At 34.7% G+C, this 12648-nt stretch overlaps 1 protein-coding gene across 2 annotated transcripts in view; it reads left to right on the top strand.

Annotated features, from left to right (window-relative positions):
• The window catches only part of LOC110102720 (delta-1-pyrroline-5-carboxylate synthase), a 52815-nt gene that overhangs the window by 26856 nt on the left and 13311 nt on the right, over positions 1-12648 (top strand). For both annotated transcript variants that reach the window (XM_020831171.2, XM_020831168.2), the window contains exons 12-18: positions 7366-7452; positions 7551-7637; positions 7717-7813; positions 7907-8010; positions 8147-8222; positions 10405-10555; positions 10671-10739. In XM_020831171.2, coding sequence (XP_020686830.1) covers positions 7366-7452; positions 7551-7637; positions 7717-7813; positions 7907-8010; positions 8147-8222; positions 10405-10555; positions 10671-10739 — 671 coding nt within the window. The remainder of the gene's footprint in view (positions 1-7365; positions 7453-7550; positions 7638-7716; positions 7814-7906; positions 8011-8146; positions 8223-10404; positions 10556-10670; positions 10740-12648) is intronic.

The following is a 12648-nucleotide window of genomic DNA, read 5'->3' as shown; positions in this document are numbered from 1 at the left end:
TAAATCAAATACCTCTTATTTTGTAGTTTGAAGAATTTATTATTTGATTATTCTTCTTATTCAAAAAGGTCCCCCTCTCCCCCCCTCTACACATATATATTAAAAGAGCGCCTAATAAATGAAATAATTAACTAGCTTAATTATCTCCTCAATTTTAGGAAATAGAATCATAGGAGAATGATTTTTTTTTCTAAAATTAGGAAACATAATCATATAGGAGAATATAACAATTGATCTCTCCTTTTATTTCCTAACAATACTTTTGTAAAATAAAAACAAAATCATAGGAGAAGATGACAATTAAGCTCTCCTTTTATTCTTAAAAATAATTTCCTAACTTTGACTTTCAAATATTCAACACTCCCGTTCAAGTTGAAAAATATATATATCATATAATCTAAGCTTGCAAATTAAGTCTTCTAAATTAGGTCTAGGTAGAGCTTTGGTGAGGATGTCTGCAATTTGTTGTTTGGTAGGAATGATTTCAATTTAGTAGTCTCAATAGTCTTGTCATGATGTACGAGATTCTTAATTATAACACATCATCAGAATATGAAATGAACTTATTTGTCCCAATTCACTACGAACCCGTTTTATCCAAATCCCTTCACAAATTTCCTATGCAAAAGCTATGTACTCAATTTTTGCATTGCTTCTGGCTACTATTGATTGCTTCTTACTCTTCTATGTAACAAGATCACCCCAGACAAAAGAACAATACCTAGAAGTTGATCGTCTATCAATGATATTTCCTGCCCAATCTGCTTCTGAATACACTTTGGTGTCACGATTCTCTGTTTTTTTGAAGAACAGGCCTTGTCCTGGTGTCATCTTCAAGTTTCTAAGAATCTTGTAGACTGCTTCCATATGTTCCTTTATAGGGCAATTCATGAATTGACTTGCAACATTCACCACAAAACAAATATCTTGTCGAGTGTGTGAAAGATAAATCAAATGTCCAACAAGTCTCTTATATCTCCCACTGTCTACATATGTACTTTCTTTCTCGGTGCCAAATTTCTTCTGACTGTCCATATGAGTATCAATATGTTTGCATCCAAGCATACCAGTCTCAGAAGAAGATCTAGAATATATTTCCTTTGAAAAACAACAATACCCTTTCTTGATCTAGCCTCTTATATTCTAAGGGAAATATTTAAGATTTCCAAGATTTTTAACTTCAAACTCTTATGACAAATACTTCTTCAAATTTTGTAATTCCTCCTCATCATTCCTAGATAGAATAATATCATTGACATAGCCTATCAATATAACAATTTTCCTTGCATGAGATTTCATGGGACACAAATTATGATCAACTTGACCCTGTATGTAGCCTAACTTCAAAACAGCCTTTGTGAATTTTGTCAAACCAGACTCGGGGAGATTGTTTAAGGATGTACAAAGACTTCTTTAGTTTACAAACTTGATTCTTTGCCATACTTTCTTAAAAACTAGGTGGGATTTCCATGTAGACTTCCTCTTCGAGGTCACTATTTAGAAATGCATTTTTTATGTCAAAGTTGTTGCAAGTACCAACTTGGTTGATAGGCAATGAGAGAATAATTCTGATAGTGTTAAGGTTTGTAACATGAGTAAAAGTTTCTTGATAGTCTATCCCATAGGATTGTGTAAATCCTCAAGCTACCTATTGAGTCTTGAGTTTCTCAACTGATCCATCTTTTTTGTACTTTATATAGTGAGAATCCACTTGCACCCCATGGGACTTTTTCCAGCTAGCAAATCAGTAATAGGCCATATTCCATTCTTCTTTGCATCTATCTCATCTTGTATTTCCTTCTTCTACACTGAATTTTATAACACCTTTTGTATTGTGCTAGGAACCTGGATATCATTAAGAGAAGTAGCAAATGTTTTGTAAGATGGTGATAGCCCTTCATAAGTAACATAATTCCCAATTGGATGACTTGTACATCTCCTAAAACCCTTCCTCAATACAACTGACATGGTTGAGTCATCAATGTTAGGAATTGGAATATCTCTAGCTTTAATCGTATCTATGTTTTTTTCAGGTGGACTTGAAATTGAGTCAATATCTTGGTCACATGCTTACTGTGATTCGTGCTATAGCTTCTGTCTTTTCCTCCTAATTTAGACTTGAAAATTCTCATTAGCAAGTTGTGGAGCCATAGATTGAGTTGGCAGGGGAGAAGAAACATTTGTTGGCCAAACTGATGACTGAACATGCATGGGTGTGAAAAAGTCTTGTGTACGGTCTTTGGACAAAGCACGAGTTGAGAAGAACTTGGTGACTCTAAGTGGGCAAAGGGCATAGACTCGAGAAAGAACTCCCAAACTTCATAGTCATTCATTCTCTCTCCCTTGAACATGAGATTTGGGATAGACGGACATATGCTCAAAGAAAGAGACATCTATGATAGTGTAAAATCTTTTGTTGGTTGGAGAATAATATTTGTGCTCTTTTGATTTAAAGATTATCCTAGAAAAATATGCTTATTGGCTCTAGGATCAAATTTCCTATGATGTTGAGGATACACAAACAAATATTGTGCAACCAAATACCTTTAGTGGTAAATCAGACGGAAGCTTCATGGGTGTGAGGAAATTTTTTAGAAGTTGACATGTGTGGGCTCCGAAAATTCGTCCCCGGCCTCCGCTCGCTCTTCTTTTTATTTTCGGCGAGGGAGTTTTAACTGATAAGTTCCGGGGTAAATTTTGGAAGGCAGATGGGTTTGTAGATAAGACACTACCCAGAGATTTCGCCCTCATTTTGCGAGGACTTTATGATCTGAGTTCTGGTTTCCTATAGGCGTAAGCCCCTATAGTTAATTACTCCTCCCGATCACGAGAGAGAACTTTCGATTAAGGCTAGTCATCAATCAGATACGTTGTATCCATAGATACGTGTTATCTGGCATATAGTAGCAGTATGGGTTTGAGTATTTGAGAATTGGATTTGGATTTGGGAATATGGAGAGTTTGATATTTAAAATAGACATTTCACCATCTTGCACTTAAAGCGGATGGTGGGGGAATGGATGATGGACCCGATCAAGATCCCATGGTTCCGTCGTCCCGGGCCATCATGGTCTCTGGTCTACTTAGTCAGAGGAGGTAGTCGACCCAACCTGACAGAAGGATCCTTGTCGGCAGCCATGGGTTGCTTTGTCCAAGGGGACCTTGTAGACATAGGTTGGATGCTTGTTTAAGGGGACAAATTTGAATCCACCTTAGCTAACAGAGGGCTTTGTGCCCTATCAATCATATCCTATTGATTCATATCTCAAGGATTTAACGCCACTAAGGAGCGTATTGGCTCTGGCCATAACCGCTATATGTGGTGCCATTTGGTGGCAAAACCACTCGGTTCAGAGGGCCTCGGGTCATAACCGTTTACCTGCAGTGCCATTTGGCGAAGAAACTGCCGGTTAGAGGACACGTACCACGTCTTTACTGGCAAGAGATTGTTTGAGAATGGATCCTAGTGATATTTTCGACTAGGCATTTGGCTCTTTGTGAGCTGAAGTAAACTTTAATTTGTCCGCCCCGGCAAACTGTTGCGGAGGGTGGATGGATTTTGCTTTAAGTTTTTGATGGATTTATTTCAATTTTAAATATTTTTGGACTTTGGATGATTTTGGATTTTGTTGGGTATTGGACTTTGTGGAGTTTTTTTTTATGGACATTTGAAAATATTTGTGAACCCCTCCAGTTGAGATCTTCGTTAAACACGGCCATCATCGGGGTGTTGTGGGGTCATTTCTCTTTATGGATTGAACCTTGTCAACTCTGTCGGGATGCCGACAGAGGATCAGGTTTCGTAGGCTTTATGCCATTATTAGTGAATTCATATTGTTGTAGGCCTTAAAGTCCTATATGAATGTTTTAAAGCAAATATACCGGTCGCCACAACTTTATGTTTGCTTAATGGTTTGAACCCTGTCGACTTCTATTGACCCATATAGGAGGATCGGTTTCGAACCTGAATTCACTTGTTGACCCGCGCAGTATCCCTGGACGTTACGTGTGTACCAATAACACGCTCGCTGGGGCCCATGCGGGTATCGATTGTATTTACCCCTTTAGTGTATCTATGTGTATACAATTTATGGTGCACGTGCAAGGGGTTTCTTGAAAGTATTTATAGCATCCTAAACATGGAGATTGAAAATTAAGGACTCATGATGGCGTACAATTGATCAAATAGGTAACTTTGTCAACACAAGAACTCATGTGAATAATCCCATGATTCTGAAGGTAGGTATTAAAACTACTAGTCAAGTATTCCCTAGCATTGTGACTTGAGTACTTGAATTCTAGAGTTGAATTGATTTTGAACCATAAGATTGAAGGTTTGAAAAATTTGCCCAATCTCAGACTTTTCTTTCATAAGGAAAACCTAAGTTACCCTTCTATGATTATTAACAAATGTTACAAATCATCGAGTGCTCGAAACATTTTTTATCGTTCAGGGACCCCACACATCACTATAGATCAAAGAAAATGTTGTTGAAGGTTTGTATGGAATTTGATGATCTACAGTTTGAGTATGCTTTACAATATGACAAGTTTCATAATGAAAAGATGCAAGACTTTTTTTGATAAATAATTTTTCAAGATACACAAAGCTAGAATGACTAAGGCGATAGTGTAACAATACAATTTTACTATCTTTATTGATATTAGAATTGGACACACAATTGAAATATTTTAATACACTATGAGATATGACGCAACTTGCTAGAGAAACATGGTTTGAGGATCGGTCACATTGGAGAAGATAGAGCCCAGAGCACAGTTTAACACTACCAATCATCTTCCCCGATTTCAAATCCTGATAAACATACAAGTTTGAATAAATTTAGTAACACATTGAAGGTCACGAGCCAATTTGCTAATGGGCAAAAGGTTATAATACAAGTTCGGAACATGGAGGACATAGTTGAGATACAACTCTTTAGTAAGTTGGATGGAACCTGTTCCAATAATTTTAGAATTTTAACCATCATGAGTATGGACGGATGAGTGACCACCACTTAGCTTATAAATTTGGAGAAGAGCAGCATCTCCTGTCATATGATTAGAAGCACTAGTGTCGAGTGTCGACTATCCATGACTTCATGTCTCCCTTGTTAGTAGTGAAGGCAGTATGTGAATATGTTTGAGCAACCTAACTTGTCCCAGTAATGTTACCACTGCCAACTTGACTAAACAATTTATGCTGCAAATCCATATGCTCTTTGCTAAATGGGCTATGCTCAAGAATATGAGCACTCTTAGAGTTGAAGCCACATGTGCTTTGCCATCTCTATCAAACCATCGCTATGATCTTCAATCAGTTGGTTTGCCTCGGAGCTTCCAATAACTTTCCTTGTAATGACCTAATTTTTTACAATAATCACACCAAGGCCTTTCAAGTTTATGATGATCTCCACCATTACTATTAGATGATCGGACAACAAGGGCATATGCATCTAACATTGATGCGGGTTTTTTCTTAGATCCCATCATTACTTTCTTTCTACTTTCTTCACGCCTAACCTCTGAGAAAGCCTCCCTAAGATTTGGTGGTGGCCCATGATTCGACCTCGAACATCATCCAACTCCCTGTTAAGTTCTATGAAAAACTTGAACAACCTTTTTTGTTACACAAATTCTTGTACATTACTACATCTTTTGGATATGTCTATGAGCGAGTTTCAAATAAGTCAAGTTGTTGCCAATACCGTGTGAGTGTATTGTAATACTGAGTAACATATTGCTCTTCTTGGCGGAAGTTATGAAGTACTGATTAAACCTGAAACAACTTTGAAGTATTTTCAGAGCTGGATCCCATATTTCTTTTGCAGTCCCAAACAACAAGAAATTTTTACAAATGTCATTGTTTATGAAATTGAAAAGCCATGACATTATCATACTATTTTCAATCTTCCACTTTTTGAAACCTGGATTTATAGTCTTTGGCATGGTTACAGCTCCCGTGAGATACTCATCCTTCCCCTTTCCACAAATGAATAACACTAATTGTGACCACTACAAATAATTATGACCATTTAATTTTTGTCTTGTGATGAGAATAGGAGAAGAATCACTGCCACCAAGGTTTGAAATTTTTGAACTCCCTGCTTATGGTGTCGTGATGTCGCATGCTTGTGATGAAGCCATTCTGTATTGCAAAGAAGAAGATGAGGGAGAAGAAGGTATGAGGTTGCTCAAAATATAGAGGAAGAAGAAGGCCGGGACAAATTTGTCAAAGAGAGGCAGCTTGAAGGGATTAGGGTTCAGAGAACTAGCTCTAATATCATGAATAATTTTTTATTTGATTATTCTTCTCATTTAAAAAGGTGCTACATACATATATATATATATATAAAGAGTGCCTAATAAAAGAAATAATTAACTAGCTTAATTTTTGTCTAAATTTTAGTAAACAAAATCATAGGAGAAGTTCACAATTGATCTCTTCTTTTATTCTTAAAAATGCTTTCCTAAAATAAATTCCCTAATGTTGACTTTCAAATATTCAACATAGTTGACACTCTATTTGAACAATATCACACTCTCTCAAATATCTAATCTTTTTTCAAAATGAAGAAAAAAACATATTACAATTATGCCATGTGGATCTAAGTGTTAGGCATTAAAAAGTTACGGTCAATCATATTGAATATTGCATAAATGAGGAATATAGATTTTATGATAATTTAGGAATGAAGCAAAAACATGCTAAATGAATTTATGTTAAAACTACGTAGAATATAAGAAAAAATGATTATTTTATAGAGATAGTCGAAGTAAGACTAATTGATGATAAGGTAGAAGAAAATCAATTTGAGTGGTTTAGGTATGCATGGCTATGGGCAAATAGATCAAAGCCAAGATAACTATTTTTTGTGCAAAAAATGCTTTAACAATATTTAATATCTTATGTACACTTAGTGATGCTTGTGGCGATGATGATGTTTTTTTTCAAAATTTAAATTTATGAAAAATTTATTGTGATTGGTTGAATACTTGATTTTTGGAAAACATATGTCAAAGTTGTATGTTTTGGAAATTCACGGACCAATTTGCAAATAATCTGATACATAGTGGGGCCAAAGTACAAAATGCTAAAAACAGTACTCAATCATTGCATTATTGTAGGTTTGGTAATTTTGTCGTTTTTAAACATATTATTTAGATGAATTTAGTCAAGAAATTAGGATAAAACTTATGTTATTTTGATGTTGATATTAGAAACTACCGAAGTTGTTTAGGGTATACTTTTGCATGTTAGCATTGCATTAAGATTTTCTTTCTCCCGAAACTTTGGTTCTTTGGGTGGTCTGATATTTAGCGCTCTTTCATTCCTTTTCCTCCTTGATATTAATATGAATATAGATTGCGTCCTTAGCTATTCGAAGTGGGAATGGTCTTCTCCTCAAAGGTGGGAAAGAAGCCATGAGATCTAATATGGTTTTGCATAAGGTACCGTCTTTCATAACCATTTGGTTACAATATGATGATTATCCGTTTAGATAGTACTCATGATAGGTTTTTATGAATTTATCCTATTATTGTTATAGATTATTACTGAAGCTATCCCAGAAAATGTGGGTCAAAAACTTATTGGTCTTGTTACGTCAAGAGATGAAATTCCTGACCTACTAAAGGTTAGACATCTAAAAAAAGTGAAAAAATTTTCCTTTTTGGAGCTCATAATTCGGAAGTCATATTTTGAAAGTGTTCCAGCTTGACGATGTGATAGATCTTGTTATACCAAGAGGCAGTAGCAGGCTTGTTTCTCAGATCAAGGAGTCCACCAAGATTCCTGTTCTAGGCCATGCTGGTGAGATATGTTACAGATTCGCTTGCTATAATTGATACTTCCTGCCTTAACCTGACGATTTGCAAGTTGCTGTCAACTACTTTTTCTTTCTAGATGGGATCTGTCATGTTTATATTGACAAATCCGCTAACATGGAAATGGCTAAAAAAATTGTTCTGGATGCAAAGACAGATTATCCTGCAGCTTGCAATGCTATGGTAAGTGTTCATTTCTTTGAAAATTGTTGATGCATAATTGTATAGCTTTTGCCATTTCTTTGAAATGCATTTTAGTTATCTTTTATAACATTTGCCAGCCCCCAACTCTGAGTTCTCTTTTATTTTATTTTTCCAGGAAACACTTCTTTTACATGAGGATCTTTTGAATACTAACGGGCTTCATGATATATTAGCAGAACTTAGAAGTGAAGGTATTACGGTCACGCTGGTGCACATCACATCCATCACAATCATCATTAGTTCTGTATTTTTTTTCTCCTTACGCTCACAATCTGCAAAACTAGTGCATGTAATTTTGTAAAGCGCTTTTGTAGAAGTTTGTTTTTGATAGAGAACCTTCTTCCGTGCATATTCACAGAGCCCTTCCGTGTTTTCTACACTTCACAACCATTTTAAAGCAGATTGCATGAAGGCTTTGGAAGGTAGGGTTTCGGAGGTAGTAGATGCTTAGTTTTTCCATTACATAGCTCTAAGTGCTCACGGAGAGAACGAGCTTTCAAAGCTAGTTCATTGGTTGCATAACCCTAATTCTGCTTAAATAGGGATAGTTATAGCATTATAAGATAATGGTCTATTAAACACTTTTTAACTATCTAATGCCTGATATTAACCTATGACCTTCTTATTACATTTATTACGTAACTACATTTATTACGTAACAATATGACTGGTTGAAAGCTATTTTCTTATTCAATATGAGTATCTACTACCTAGCATTCTATCAGGATTGATATAGTTCTATGATATTCTTTTCATTTTTCTTATTATTAGTTCCAACACTTCTTTGCTATTGTTTTTTTTTTTTTCTTTTTTTTTTCTTTTATGTTATAATTTTAAATTTGTCTTTACTTTTCTTTTTGTGAAGTTCTACAGAACTTAATTATTCTGTTTCAATAGAAACTTTTCATAATACATTTTCTACTTTGACCAGAAACCGAATTTTACTTCTTCGGTTTGTATAAATTCTTAAATTTTTTATTCACTTATCCGGTTTTTATAAAATTTTATTATTTATTTATTTATTGTTATTTTGTGATTTGAAAAAAAATCGGAATATGAAAACCCGGTTTCTTAAGAAGCTTAAGAAATTCCGATTTCTTAAGAAACCAGATTTTTATATTCCGGTTTCCTAAGAATCGGTAATAATTTTTTTTGTCAATTGGCCTTTTAGAATGACAAGCAGTTCAGCCTCTTTGATTAAAAATTAAGAATTAAAAATTAAGGAATAAATTTTGGTTTTTTCTGGCTCTACCGCTGCGTGTTTAGCTTCCGATTAGTAAAATGTGGTTTTAATTGGGCAAGGTAATCCAAACGAGAACCACCAAAGGCTCATGGACAACTATTTTAATGTATTCTAACATTCAAGATGACACGACAAACATAACTATCTTAATTTAGCCCCCCCCTCCATAAATAAAATTTGACTCTGCCACTGCATGTAGAATTCATAATTCCATATTAAGCTTTAGTCAATGTTAGTCAGATAAAGAATAATGTCATAAGAAATTATTATAGGATTTTGTTGCTAAAGTTAAACTTCAAGCTGCTAGCCCATGTTATTTACTTCATACAATCTAGTCTTGTCTTCAAGTTGCAGATGAGTCATAAGCTAATATCCTTGACTGACTAAAAAAAAATATTCATTCTGGGTGTTCCAATATAGACCTTTTTGTCTAGTTGTCTACCCATAACCAAATTCCTCATTTGAGGGAGAAGCTGATTGGGTCACTCATGCAGATGAGTCAAATTGGGGAAAAGCACATGTTCAAGCAGTACTTTACAAATATATAGGCTCTTTGTTTTTGCTACTGTTGGCCTGATTCAATTCATTTATGTGCACTTCTTTGTTCCACCAATCTAATGGCTATCTTAGTTCAAGAAAGGAATAATTTGAATTTTTCGTAGACTTGTTATAACCTCTTTGTTTTTTATTCTATAAATAATTTTTGTAAGTATGATTTAATACTGATCATTAGAGCTCATTTAGTCCGAGCCAGATCTAGTACCTGCACACATTATGATCATCCATTTTTTTTGAAGTATTTTTCATAACACGTAATTCAAATAAATGCTTATATTTTATACCTTTCGTATTAGAATGCACTAGAGAACCCTATAGATTAACTTTTCCATTCAATTTCGGCATAAATTTACTTCATAAAGAGGCATTATTAGGGTTTCTCCTATTTATTATTGTTCTTTTTTCATTTATGCTTGCATGCATGAAGAAATATATAAATAAGCATGTTAGGTCTCCAGGTCACTGTAGGGATCATGCTTTTTGTAGATACATAAGCAAAGGACCTGCTTGCCATGCCTCCATGATGCTAGTGAAGTTTGCCTTTCTAAATGATCCCTATATTGCTTGCATAGGTGTTGTTCTCTTTGGTGGACCTCGAGCAAGTCTGGCATTTGAAATACCGGGAACAAATTCATTTCATCATGAGTATAGCTCAATGGCTTGTACGATTGAAGTAGTTGATAGTGTGCTTTCAGCAATTGAACATATACATTCTTATGGAAGGTATGCAGCATTCTTGAGATTGTTTTACATTGGGAATGTGGATTCAGTGGAGGACGCCATCTACTTACTGTTGGTGAAAAAAATGACTCTTTTTTGGTGCCTTTTAATTTTGCAGTGCGCATACTGACTGCATAATAACTGAAGATAAGGAAATTGCAGAAATTTTCCTTAACCAGGTTGACAGGTACGTTGTTGTCTTGTCAGTTGAGATTTATGAAATGTTTCATCACTTTCTTTGCTTTTGCATTATTTTTCTGTTCTTGAATATTATTATATGTGGAAACTTACTGTATACTAGCATGCTTTCCTTGCAATGCACAGTAAAAAGAATATTTAATAAAGAAAGGTGCATTTAACTACACTAATTTATTATTGGTATATATTGACTAGTTTTAACCCAATGTAAGGAATATTGATGCAGGCTTAAACATATTATTCAATGTTCATGAATATTGCGATGTGGAACCTCACGTTTACAACCTTTGGTAGTAATCCTAGTTACATTTTGGCAATTAAATCATGGGTGACTAATATGTGATAATTTCTTCTATTTGAGTTTGCATAAAAGGTTTCAAATAGTGATTGTGTATGAAAGTTCTCTTCCATGAGTGTGATATCCTGTTGGTGTGAAGCTTGAAGGAACCGGTGGAATCATGCCTAGCTTATTCATTTTCTTTCTCTTTTACCTTAATTAATCAGCTCTTCTTTTCATCTCTTCGTCATCTTTTATTGATCTTCTATTGAATATAGTTGTGCAACCTAGGGATTATCAATAAGGCCAAACTAGAATTCAGATCTATCATCTACAAACAATAGTTGCAGGGATTTAGATTGATTTCATTTATTGTTGATTTTGATCTTACAAGGTTAGGTTTTCTAAACTTTTTAACCTCACGGTTTCTTAGTTTCTTAATTATGGAATCTATATTGAGATTTTAAGTTTGATTCTACGCAAGATGACAATTTTCTTGGGTTACTTGAGCAATTTAATATTTTTTGTGCCCCACAAAATTTCATGAGTTGTGAACTGTGGACTAAGTCACATTAAGTCTCGTGTTGATCTAGTTGAGTGTATTTAATTTCAAGGATCCATGAACTATAGACCATCCTAAGGATTTTGTGTATTTTCCTCTTATTAAAGGTACCAATCGAAATGATATTGATTCTGAACATCACGGTGAAGACCTTGATTATAAAATATGAACATTTTGTCATTTCATAGGCATGTTAGATCACGATTCCACAACCTCTAGATACCAGTGTTGGACTAACCTGCTGGAACTCTCCTTAGACAACTCCATGTCCTAGCCTTCAAGAACTTATTTTGTGGCGGTTACTTTGCAACTATAAAGTATTATGAATTTCTACCTTGTAGCCTTTCCATGTACCTCATTACTGCCACCGATGTTATGTTGTTGCTCCTGAATGCTACAATTGAGATGTGGATGACATTATAACCAATAAAGGAAAAATGAAGGCACCTTAATAAGATGGTAGGCTTTGACCCAAAAACCTATAATGACTAATTAATATCATTGATCATTAGGCTGAGTGTTTGGAACTTTTTGACAATCTTTGATCCCATTTTCCAAGATGAATTTGGTTAGAAAAGATAAACTTCATTTGATCAGAATGGTGAGACAATTGTACTTAAAATCTCTTGGTATTTGAGAGATGTAAAAGAGATTCTTATGTAAAAGCATCTCATAACAATCCATCAATACCATTTGATGGATAAGTTCTCTATCCTTTAGACAGGGTACATTTTCGTTTGTCTATTACTTGGATCACTTTGTCAAAAAGATGGTTCGTTATGTAGCAAAGAACCTACAATAGAACTTGCATGGATTCCACACTCAGCTACGGGCAAGCTATTATGTATTGTTTCATTCATTATTTACTTTGAAGGTAGTCTAAGATGATTAATTGTCAACAATGAATGACTATATAACATGTTTAGGATTAGTTGGGCTATTTACATACTGATATAGCCATCAATAAGATATGTTGGGAAACATAGCTACTGCTTCTCAATAGATATTCTTTATTCAAAGAATAATTTTGATATTTTCATTTAGAGGGCTTGCGAACTA

The sequence above is a fragment of the Dendrobium catenatum genome, unplaced genomic scaffold, assembly GCF_001605985.2.
Source record: "Dendrobium catenatum unplaced genomic scaffold, ASM160598v2 fragScaff_scaffold_1557, whole genome shotgun sequence".
NCBI lineage: Eukaryota > Viridiplantae > Streptophyta > Magnoliopsida > Asparagales > Orchidaceae > Dendrobium > Dendrobium catenatum.
The sequence above is the reverse complement of the archived record's forward strand: the minus strand, read 5'-3'. Positions and strand labels throughout refer to the sequence as shown.